The sequence below is a fragment of the Phyllobates terribilis genome, unplaced genomic scaffold (assembly GCF_046119375.1).
Source record: "Phyllobates terribilis strain yellow unplaced genomic scaffold, ASM4611937v1 Scaffold_11__3_contigs__length_659146591, whole genome shotgun sequence".
NCBI classification, from domain to species: domain Eukaryota; kingdom Metazoa; phylum Chordata; class Amphibia; order Anura; family Dendrobatidae; genus Phyllobates; species Phyllobates terribilis.
In genome coordinates, this window is record NW_027362771.1 from 180627558 (window position 1) to 180640041 (window position 12484).

Genomic DNA, 12484 nt, shown 5'->3' on the forward strand with positions numbered 1-12484 from the left:
AGGACTATGTTGGGCCCATTATTCTGTACGGAGGACTATGTGTAGCCCATTATACTGTATGGAGGACTATGTGGGGCCATTATTCCGTATGGAGGACTTTATGGGGCACATTATACTATTTGGAAGACTATGTGGGGCCCCTTATTCTGTATGGAGGACTATGAGGAGCCCATTATACTGTATACTGGTTGGCCCACAACTTTGTCCAAGTTTTTCATTTTGTCCCTCTGTGTGTTTGAGTTTGACATCCATGCAATAGACCTTTTAATTAGACCCTTAGGGGTTTATTCCACCTGTTTAACATACTGCTGCATATGTTGTTGCAGAAACAGAAGCATTGTAAAGGGTGACATACGCAGCACATATCGCCATGCCCTGAATGAGATCTGTGGTGCTGGTGTAACACGCAGAGGATTTTCTGCATGCGGATCCACAGTGTATTCAGCATGTTGAGATGTATCCTACATAATACTCATATATCTGTATTATCGGTGCGGGTACTGTCTGTAGAAAACCGGACCTTAGACGGACAGCACTCGGACCAACGTTATTCAGTAGGGCTGTTCAGACTTTCCTTTCTGACTTTCCGTGTGAAACAAATGGCAGCATGCACTGTTCTATTCCGTATTTCAGATGAGATTCACCTATAGAAGTCTACGGGAGCACAAAGCGCATCCCACACAAATCAACCGTATAGCATCTTTACGGATATATTCTTAACATAGGAAACTGTACTTGTTCCTGTATGTTTTTTTCACTGCTGATGTGTAAAACCGGATTACATTGTTTATTCTGGATGCTAATCAGATGATGTGTTCTAGCTTGTGTGAACATAGGCTAATCGCCCAGAATCGCCACAAGATGTCACCCCAGTGGGCACCCTCAGGGGCACCTGTGAGGAATGTCGGCTGTCACCTGACGTCAGCTGTGATGATGGATGCCTCCTCCTCTGGCGGCGCCGGGCCAGCAGGCAGCACTGCCCCGTCCACGCCTGTGACAGCCGATCGTTCCAGGTACGGCATTGGTAGCCGGGCGGCGGGGATGCGTCCTCCTCCAGGTGAGGGATGCTGCGGGGGAGTGAGGCAGACATGACCGATGCCAGCAGAGGCAGATCACTGCTGCATTGGCTCGCTCCCCCGGTAACAGGGCCAGGGATGGAGGATCCGTGTGTGAATGGCAGCAGTAACTGCTCGCCTGGCTGGCTGGCCCCGCTGGGCTCTGCAGAGGGCATCCCTCGGTACCTGGGGCTGCTGCTGATGCTGCTGCTGGACGTAGTGGCCGTGGCTGGCAATGTGGCCGTGGCGGCGGTCATCCTGAAGACCCCGAGGCTCCGGAAATTCCTCTTCGTGGTGCACCTGTGTATTATAGACGCCCTGGCTGCCATCACTGTGATGCCGCTGGGCATGGTGGCCAGCTGGGTGGCATTCGGTGAGTCCCTGTGCCAAGCCTACATCTCCCTGGAGGTGTGCCTGAGCAGCGCTTCCATCCTCACCGTGTCTGCCATCCACATCGAGCGCTACTACTACATCGTCCACCCCATGAGGTATGAAGTGAAGATGACCTTGGGCTTGGCCATCTCAGTGCTGGTGTTCATCTGGTTCCAGGCATCTCTCACCTCAACGGTGCCCTTCCTGACCCACCATGTGGGCAGTGCCAGCCTGGTGAATGCCACTCGCTGCTCACTGCAGAGGAATGCAGGAGGGCACAAGAAAGTGTTTGTCATCTTCTTTGTGCTGGTCTACTTCGTGCTGCCCCTTGTTATTATACTGACAGTCTATTGCAATGTCTTTAAAGTAGCCAGAATAGCTGCCATGCAACATGGACCCATACCCTCCTGGGCAGCAAGTCCTCGCCAGAGGTCCAACTCCACTGGCAGCCAAACCAACATTGTGCCAGGGAACCGGTCGCATCGGGGATCGCCAGACAGGACCCTGGGAGGCGCCAAAGCAGCCTTTACTCTCATGATCATAGGCGGACAGTTTATTATGTGCTGGTTCCCTTACTTTGTCTACCATGTTCACAATGCCCTAGGAAATAGTTCCTACAAAGGTCCAGGCAGCAAGTGGGAGAACATAGTGAAATGGCTGGCCTACACCTCATTTACAGTCAACCCCTTCTTTTATGGCTGTCTGAACAGGCAAATCCGAACCGAGCTCGCCCGGATCCCAAAATGTTTCCTAAAGCAGTCACTGGATGAGCAGCTAGGCCTGTCCAGCCATGAGGGGTCTGTAGAGGAGAACTTCCTCCAGTTTCTCCAAAGAACTAGCTGCGTGGTCGAGAGAAGAAACAGTTTTCCCACATCTTCTACTTCTAAGCTGCTTGTTAATCAAAGTACTTTGAGTTTTAGGATCCCGGGACAAATTTTGGAAGAAACCCCAGAGTTGTTGGAACATGACCCAAGTGAAGGGTTTAAGAGTATGCAGATGTGTCCCAGGCAGGGGAACAATTTAGGGACGACTAAATGAACTTTCCTCCTGCTAACACAACCTACTGTTGGGTTGTTATATGGGCGTGGGCCCCCCATCTTGTAAAATATCTGATTGATCTTGTCTTTTTTTGTAACCTGTGTAGACTAAATAATGTTATTGAGATGATTACGGAGTCCGCAATGTTTACTCTGAAGGCACAAGCACTTTTTCTATGAAGTAGGGTCAGTTGGCAGCCTATGCCACTTTAAGTCATGGACACAGCCATAGGAATATCAGTGGTGGGATTTGTCAATGGAAAATTCAGTATAATTTCCTAACTCTGACATACAGTGTAATGACACCTTATATATTGCTAGGATATAAATTTCCAACTTTTGTGCCAATGTTTATGTCATGCCCATGGGCTGTGATGCTCCTCTGCAAGCTCTGAATAGATACTAAGCACAAAAAAGCAATAAAAATTGCAACACAATAAAATGTATACAGTGTGAAATGTTGATTGGTAAAAAAAACAAACAAAAACAATATGGCAGGCGGATGTATGGCAAGCCCAGGCTTCACATTAGCATTAGAGTAGTAGAGCGAAGGGGTTAATAAGTTATGTGCATTAGGAAAATGGTGTCTTATGAAGACGTCTGTGATATGATGTGCAAATAATTTATAGGTGCACTTTAAATCACTCCGAGAATATCTTAAAGGAGCTTTAATAGGAACACAGAGCACTGAATGTAATAGATCTCGGCTAAATCTTAAGACTTACTAATAGCACTGCTACTTTTAATCACCATTTGATATTTTACATTTCCTAAATATTAAATTAAGACAAATGTTTTTGCCGAATATAGAAACATCTGATTAACAATACACTACTATGTTAAATTGAACAACTGAAGCATTTGAGATGGACTGGTTGCTAGGGATTAGCTACCTGACAACCAATATTTCTATGCGGTATGTTCCTAGCAACCAGTCTTACTTCAGTTAACTCAGGGCTGTTCTATGTCAAATTAGCAGAGAAATTGTCCATATTCTTACAATATTTGTCGTTAAATATTACTGTTATAATAATTCTATGTATTTTTTATATATTATGGTAAAAGATAACTTTTGAAACTTTCACATCATCATCATAAGAAAACTGTATTTGCTACTTTGCTTACACTGCATACTTACATATTGAAAGCAATGTATTAAAAGGGAATCTGTCACCAGGTTTTTGCCACTTGATCTGAGAACAGCATCATGTAGAGACAAAGACCCTGATTCCAGCGATGTGTCACTTACTGGGCTGTTTTCTGTAGTTTTGATAAAATCACTGTTTTATCATCAGGAGATTATCACTAAAGGACTAGTAAACCTGCCACCCAGTAGTCCTCCATATTAATGAGCTCTGTATAAACACTCCCCCACTACTGAGTGGCAGCTTCCTGACTGTACACAGAAAGCTATCAATCAGTGGTCTGGACGGGGTTATACTGAGATCAGAGAACTGCAGTAGGTAAAAAAAGTGATTTTATCAAAACTGCACCAAGAAGCCCCGTAAGTGTCACATAACTGGAATCAGGGTCTCTGCCCTTAAATCATGTGGCTCTCACCTGTTGACAAATTCCCTTTAATGGGAACATGTCAGGTGATTCATGCTGCCTAAACCACTGGTAGAGTGAATCATGGACAGGTTCCTTCATTGCAGACATCTACAGTGGTGTGAAAAAGTGTTTGCCCCCTTCCTAATTTCTTATTCTTTTGCATGTTTGTCACACTTAAATGTTTCAGATCACAAAACAAATGAAAATATTAGACAAAGATAACACAAGTAAACACAAAATTATGTTTTTAAATGAAGGTCTTTATTATTATGAGAAAAAGAAATCCAAACCTACAGGGCCCTGTGTGAAAAAGTGATTGCCCCTTAAACCTAATAACCGGTTGGGCCACCCTTAGCAGTAACAACTGCAATCAATCGTTTGCCATAACTGGCAATGAGTCTTTTACAATGCTCTGGAGGAATTTTTGCAAAATAATAAATCAGCCACATTGGACGGTTTCCGAGCATGAACCGCATTTTTAAGGTCATAGCATCTCAATTGGGTTAAGGTCAGGACTTTGACTAGGCCATTCCAAAGTCTTAATTTTGTTTTTCTTAAGCTATTCAGAGGTGGTTTGCTGATGTGTTTTGCATCATTGTCCTGCTGTATAACCCTAGTGTGCTTCAGCTTGAGGTCATGAACAGATGGCCGTACACTCTCTTTCAGAATTTTTTAGTAGACAACAGAATTCATGATTTGATTTACCACAGCAAGTCTTCCAGGTCCTGAAGCAGCAAAACAGCCCCAGACCATCACACTATCACCACCATATTTTACTGTTGGTATGATGTTCCTTTTCTGAAATGCTGTGTTACTTCTACGCCAGATGTAATGGGACATACACCTTCCAAAAAGTTAAACTTTTGGCTTGTTAGTCCACATTCTTCTAAAAGTCTTGACAATCATCAAGATGTTTTCTGGCAAAACTGAGACGAGCCTTTATGTTCTTTTTGCTCAGCAGTGGTTTTCGCCTTGGAACTCTGCCATGCATGCCATTTTTGCCCAGTCTCTTTCTTAAGGTTGAGTCTTGAATACTTACCTTAACTGTGGCAAGTGAGGTCTGCAGTTGTTTGGATGTTGTTGTGGGGTCTTTTGTGACCTCTAGGATGAGTCATCGCTGTGCTCTTGGGGTAATTTTGGTCGGCCGGTCACTCCTGGGAAGGTTCACCACTATTTCATGTTTTCGCAATTTGTGGATAATGGTTCGCTGGAGTCCCAAAGCTTTAGAAATGGTTTTATAAACTTTTCCAGACTGATATATCTCAATTTGTTTCTCATTTGTTCCTGATTTTTTTTTTGGATCGCAGCATGAGATCTAGCTTTTGAAGATTTTTTAGTCTACTTCACTTTGTCAGGCAGGTCCTATTTAAGTGATTTCTTGATTGAAAACAGGTGTGGCAGTAATCAGGCGTGTGTGGCAAGGGGAATTGAACTCAGCTTCCCAAAGCTGGGATAAGCCACAGTTAATTTATGTGTTAAGGAGGGAGTAATCACTTTTTCACACAGGACCCTGTAGGTTTGGATTTCTTTTCCCCTTAATATTAAAGACCTTCATTTAAAACCTACATTTTGTGTTTTCTTGTGTTCTCTTTGTCTAATATTTAAATTTGTTTTGTGATCTGAAACATTTAAGTGTGACAAACATGCAAAAGAATAAGAAATCAGGAAGGGGGCAAAGGGGATAGCTGCTCACGTGATGACTTTCTTTGTTCTCAGCTTCCTTTAAACCTGTGGCCCCTATTCACCAAACAGTTTTCGCAGTTATGTAAAAATGTAGCAATTTTTGGTGTTTTATTCTAGTACTGGTAAGCTCTGCCACCATTTTGAAAGAGGGTGGAGCTTAGCCAGAGGGGCAGTGGTCTAGCGAGAAAGTCATCATCATTTACACCACAAAAGTGGCATAGATCCCGACAGAAATGCACCCCAGTCCTTTTGCCTGAATTTTGCACATCTTATGCCAGCACACTCTTCATCAAGAGGGCATCACAGAACAAAGCCCAAGTGCCTGAACTCTCCCCTGCTCATGGAATCACCCGACAAGCTTCCCATTATTCCAATACAAGCCAATATGAATGGGAAGGCTTTTTTTAAAAAATGTTAATAAACAAGTTGTATTTGACGCATCAATATAAATTGTGCGGTTTTAAATAAGTTTACAAGAATACAATACATTTTCTTAATAGGCAATAGTGTCTGAGAGCTATAGATAAAGGGCAAGGCAGCTTTCCATAATGTTTCTAATGAAGCTACTCAGTGTTCCTCTTAGGTCTCATTCACACGTCCAAGTTACATGTACGTGTTGTATCGGTGTTTTCACAGATACAACTGGTACCCTTTATAATCTATGGGGCTGTTCACATCTCTGTTATTTTTCATGGACTGTGTGTCCTTGCGAAACTCACTTTGGAGATGTCCATTTTATTCCAACATCACAGAAGAAAAGTATCAAAAAAGTCTATGTATCTGGGATAAATATTTACAGCGCACGGAGTTCTGAACAAGGTCAGGAATCAGTCCAGAACTACACCGGAGGACCTGGTCAATGACCTGAAGAGAGCTGGGACCAGATTCTCAAATATTACCGTTAGTAATATACTATGCTGTCATGGATTAAAATCCTGCAGGGCACGCAAGGTCCCCCTACTCACGCCAGCACATGTCCAGGCCCATTTGAAGTTCGCCAATGACCATCTGGATGATCCAGAGGTGGAATGGGAGAAGGTCATATGGTCAGATGAGACCAAAATAGAACTTTTCCTCGGACCCACAGTCCGGTCAGGACTTGCAACCGTAATGTGGGCACCCAAATATTCCCATATGCTTGTTTGAAACTAGCCTAAGGCTAGGTTCATATCTCTTTGCCCCCGTTGGCCAATAAAGCGCCCAGATGCCTTTTTGCTACCTTGTCCATTTTCTGTGATTTTGTTACAAGCTCTTCTCGTCCACAGCAGTTTCCCAAGATGAGAACCTAACTCTCCCAGAATACATGGCACAGGCATTTTAGCGTACGATCAATGGATAATTGAAACTAAGCATGCATCCAGCAAGCTGACAAGTATGTGCTCAGTAGGGGTGGCATTGAGTCTGCCTTCTTGTTTGTGACAACAGAGATAATGTTCTGAACTTTCAGCCATAAAAGATCTTGGTTGTAATGTATGAAACGTTATGGGACATAGAGGGTAGCCTCACAGCCAGGGTCATGTAACCTCCCATCACATAAGCTAAGTGGTACACTTTTGGCTACATTAGTAAATTGGAAATTTTGGGGGGGGGGATTTTGATAAGCCCTGTAATTATGTGAGCCGTATAAATCCCCTTGGCTGTTCCCCCTTGTTCAGTAATTTAGTCAGCATAAAATAATTCAATGTACCCCACTACACCCCAGAGATAACATGCAAAAAAAATCTCTCTATTCGGTTCAAAATTGATGCATTGAATGTTTATTAATTTGGTGTAGGCTAAAAACCACAGCAGAAAAGTGCTCAAAAATGTTGATAAATAAGTTGAGCTCCGTTTAAACCCCAGCCATTTCTTTCAGGGCTGGTTCACATGATCTTATTTCTGTCCGAATGCTGTCCGGGAAAAAACAGACAGCACTCAGACCAGTGTTTTTCAATGAGGCAGTAAAGATGAGCAATTTTTTTCGCTGACCAAATCTGTGTGTGAAAAAAAAATAAAAAAAATCGCAGCATGCACTAGTTTCTTCCGTAAATCGGAGGAGACTCACCCATTCAAGTCTTTGTGAAAAAAAAAAATGGGATGCCATACGGACCGACAGTACAGCGTCCGATTTTTACGGATATATTGCAATTCTGTAACTTGGGAAACTGTAAAAGGTCCTGTACATGATTAATAGCTGCTGCAAAAAATATATTACCTGTAAATGGAAGGTCTGCCTTAAATAACCCGTGAAACAGTAAATTGGGCTTAAAAAGGCATTATATCACCTAAAGGTTCATCTATTAGCAGTTCATCTGATGTTAGTGAACAAAGAGATATCCTTATTCTAAAAGAAACGTTAGTCCCCCCCCCCCCCCCACCCCCCCACCCCAAGCACTGGAAAGATTATAGCTTCCAAAAATACTAGGATAATTATAAAATCATTAAAAAAAACATATACATATACGAAGGCAAAATTTATTTTGTACATGGTGTCAGTGAATTTTCCAGGTAGTTTGCATATGGTTTCCTCATAACACAAGATCGCTTGAAATGTCTATTTAATACATTTAGGTTTCTCCCAGTTTGTATTACGCTCAGAGGCCATATTTCTTCTTTAGTGTTGCATAAGTATCTTTTGTGATCTTTGCTTTTTCTATAAAGGCAAATAAGGAGCGGACATCTGTAAAGAAAAAATAAGAGGTGAATCAAAGAATTATTCTCAAATAGAAAACAAATTCTGCTGTGTCCATGATTTTTTTTTCAAGCTGGAGGTGCTTTTAAAGGCTATTTTGAATGTAATTCTCATCATTTTACAGTTGACACTAAATGCTGATGATACCCTCATGTCAATATTCAATACTGCATCAGTTGTCCAGAGAAAAAAAAAAAAAAAAGGTTGTAAACAAATGTATGACACATGGATAGTACTGCATTCACAGCATCATGTCCAAGTGGTAGGATAGAGAAGGAGAGCTCCCTTTGTAAACTCACCCGCACCCCTGCGCACTTCAAGGAATGTATCTAGAGGTGTGGCGAGCACCTTGAACCCCCAGGTGCTTCACAGAATTTTAGAACGTTGAGCTGTGAAAATGAAAAAATATATTTTTCCAGCAAAAGTGTTGCGTTAGCAACAAAATTTTTCATTTTCACAAGGGTAACAGGAGAAAATGGACCATACAATTTCTCCTGAGTATGCCGATACATCATATGTGGGAGAAAACGACTATTTGGGCACAAGGAAGGGCTCGGAAGGGAAGAAGCGTCAATTGAGTTGTGGAGTACAATTTTGGCTGGAATAGATTGCGAATGTCATGTCACATTTTAAGAGCCCCTGACATGCCAAAACAGTATTAACCCCCACAAGGGACTCCATTTTGGAAACTGCACCTCTTGAGGAATTCAACTAGAGGCATAGTGATCACTCAGGCAATTCACAGAATTGTTTAACATTGGACTGAGTTAATGGAAAATTAACATTTTTACACTAAAATGTTGATTTGGCCCCAAGTTTTCAATTTTGAAAAGGGTTAATAGGAGAAAATAAAGGCACCGTGCAAAGCTCAGAAAAGAAGGGCCCATATTATAGTGCAGATTTTGCTGGAATAGTTTGAGGGTGCCATGTCACATTGGCAGAGCCCCTGAAATGCCAGAACAGAACCACCCTCCCCCTACCAACAAGTGACTTCATTTGACAAACTACACCTCTCATTGAATTCATTTAGGGGTGCAGTGATCATATTGACACCATGTGTGTCACAGAATTTTATACCATTGGGCGGTGAAGAAACAATAATTACATTTTTGCTACTAAAACGGTTTTAGCCCCAGATCTTACATTTTCTTACAGGAAATGGGTAAAAATGGCACCAAAATCTGACTCTTGGAGAACAAATTATTGTAGAATAGTTTTGCGGACTCCATATACAGAGCCCCTAAGTGTCAGCCGATATGAATGGGAAGGCTTTTTTTAAAAAAAAAAAATGTTAACAAACAAGTTGTATTTGATACAATATAAATTGTGCGACTTTAAATACACTGTTCAAAAAAATAAAGAGAACACTCAAATAACACATCCTAGATCTGAATGAATGAAATACTCTCATTTAATACTTTGTTCTGTACAAAGTTGAATGTACTGACAACAAAATCACACAAAAATCATCAATGGAAATCAAATTTATTAACCAATGGAGGCCTGGATTTGGAGTCATCCCCAAAATTAAAGTGGAAAAGCACACTACAGGCTGATCCAACTTTGATGTAATATCCTTAAAACAAGTCAAAATGAGCTCAGTATTGTATGTGGCCTCCACGTGCCTGTATGATGAGTGTTGCGGATGGTCTCCTGTGGGATCTCCTCCCAGACCTGGACTAAAGCATCTGCCAACTCCTGGACAGTCTGTGGTGCAACGTGACGCTGGTGGATGGAGCGAGACATGATGTCCCAGATGTGCTCAATCGGATTCAGGTCTGGGGAACGGGTGGGCCAGTCCATAGCTTCAATGCCTTCATCTTGCAGGAACCGCTGACACACTCCAGCCACATGAGGTCTGCCATTGTCCTTCATTAGGAGGAACCCAGTGCCAACCGCACCAGCATATGGTCTCACAAGGGGTCTGAGGATCTCATCTCGGTACTTAATGGCAGTCAGGCTACCTCTGGCCCTCCAAAGAAATGCCACCCCACACCATTACTGACCCACTGCCAAACCGGTCATGCTGAAGGATGTTGCAGGCAGCAGATCGCTCTCCACAGCGTCTCCAGACTCTGTCACGTCTGTCACATGTGCTCAGTGTGAACCTGCTTTCATCTGTGAAGAGCACAGGGCGCCAGTGGCGACTTTGCCAATCCTGGTGTTCTGTGGCAAATGCAAAGCGTCCTGCACGGTGTTGGGCTGTGAGCACAACCCCCATCTGTGGACATCGGGCCCTCATACCACCCTCATGGAGTCGGTTTCTAACCGTTTGTGCAGACACATGCACATTTGTGGCCTGCTGGAGGTCATTTTGCAGGGCTCTGGCAGTACTCCTCCTGTTCCTCCTTGCACAAAGACGGAGGTAGCGGTCCTGCAGCTGGGTTGTTGCCCTCCTATGGCCCCCTCCACGTCTCCTGGTGTACTGGCCTGTCCGTCTCATGCTATCACGAGTGTGAAAGCACAACCAACATTCAAAAGTGACCAAAACATAAGCCAGAAAGCATTGGTACTGAGATGTGGTCTGTGGTCCCCACCTGCAGAACCACTCCTTTATTGAGGGTGTCTTGATAATTGCCAATAATTTCCATCTATTGTCTATTCCATGCACAACAGCATGTGAAATTGATTGTCAATCAGTGTTGCTTCCTAAGTGGACAGTTTGATTTCACAGAAGTTTGATTTACTTGGAGTTATATTCTGTTGTTTAAGTGTTCCCTTTATTTTTTTTGAGCAGTGTAAGTTTACAAGAATACAATACATTTTCTTAATAGGCAATATTGTCTGAGAGCTATAGATAAAGGGCAAGGCAGCTTTCCACAATGTTACTAATGAAGCTACTCAGTGTTCCTCTTAGGTCTCATTGGGTTAACTAGTGTCGGGTCAATCTGGACGTGGCGATACCAAATATGTGTACTTTATTTTTTTATTTTTGTTTTTACATAAAAATATGTATCAATTGGATTAATATTTTTTTCATTTTTTTTGTTCTTTATTTTATGATTTTTCTTATTTTTATCTTGTCTCAGAATGAGACGTCAACTTTGCCTGCCCTGATCGCTGATCTAATACTCTGCAAAACGTAAAAAACATCGACCCTAAATTTACCACTAACAAAGTACAATGTGTCACGAAAAAAATCTTAGAATCAGTGGGATCTGTTGAAGTGTTCCAGAGTTATCCCATAAAGTGACACTGGTCAGAATTGTAAAATTTGGCCTGGTCAGGAAGGCAAAAAACAGGCTTGGGGGTGAAGAAGGTAATTAAAGATTTAAAAAAAAAAAAGTGTCATCACGGCCCAATACTGATGCGTCGTATATAATCATCATAACTGTAGAAGTGAACAACAAAGGTACTATGGTAAAATCTAATTTTATTTGTCAAGCATCTAGAGTGGCAAGATTCAAGCTCGGAGGAAAATTAGAAACCCCAGTTGTCTCACTCCTTTTCCCTCCATCACGACCTAAACAAAGCTTCCGTGATAGCCTTATTTAGGCTGGGTAAAAGCTTTCTTAGCTTTGATCCTGAGGTACCTCTAATAAAAAGTAATCTGCAAGCAAACCAGGAAGCAAGTGTGCTATTTTTTTAGTCTCTATAGCACCATCACAGGAGAAATGAAGCAATTCGGTTATCAATTCAATCAATAGACTGCCCATGTAGCACACAAATATGGACTCTTTATAGTCACTTTCTGAACTTGGGTTTACCAAACCAGACAAGCCTTTTGAAGGGAATATGTCAGCGGGTTTGTGCTATGTAACCTTACAGCATACGTTATAGGAATAGAGACCCTGATTCCAGCGAAGTAGTTGTTCCTATCTTCAAAAAGGGGAAGAAGGTGGACCCAGGGAACTATAGGCCGGTGAGTCTGACTTCTATACCAGGAAAGATCTTTGAACAAATTATTAAACAACATGTATGTAAGTACATGGATAAGAATGAAGTGATTAACCAGAGTCAGCATGGGTTTGTAACTAACAAGTCATGTCAGACTAACTTAATTTCCTTCTATGACAGAATCACTGACTGGGTGGATCAGGGAAATGCTGTAGATATAGTATATCTTGACTTCAGCAAAGCATTTGACAAAGTATCTCACACCATCCTTATTGAAA

At 42.2% G+C, this 12484-nt stretch overlaps 2 protein-coding genes across 2 annotated transcripts in view; one reads left to right on the plus strand and one right to left on the minus strand.

Annotated features, from left to right (window-relative positions):
• The first annotated feature begins 872 nt into the window (after positions 1-872).
• Positions 873-6508, plus strand: LOC141165864 (G-protein coupled receptor 61-like). The gene has a single exon (XM_073651853.1). It carries the CDS (start codon positions 1065-1067, stop codon positions 2463-2465), a length of 1401 nt encoding a protein of 466 aa, XP_073507954.1. The 5' UTR covers positions 873-1064; the 3' UTR covers positions 2466-6508.
• A 1668-nt stretch (positions 6509-8176) lies between these two features.
• RPAP3 (RNA polymerase II associated protein 3) overlaps positions 8177-12484 on the minus strand; it is a 50806-nt gene continuing 46498 nt past the window's right edge. Inside the window, exon 17 of the mRNA XM_073651854.1 lies at positions 8177-8357. Within this exon, the coding sequence (XP_073507955.1) occupies positions 8272-8357 (86 nt within the window). The 3' untranslated portion in view covers positions 8177-8271. The remainder of the gene's footprint in view (positions 8358-12484) is intronic.

Excerpts from the sequence above, each read along its gene's own strand:
- LOC141165864 (XM_073651853.1), top strand. The coding sequence starts at position 1,065 with ATGCTGCGGGGGAGTGAGGCAGACATGACCGATGCCAGCAGAGGCAGA.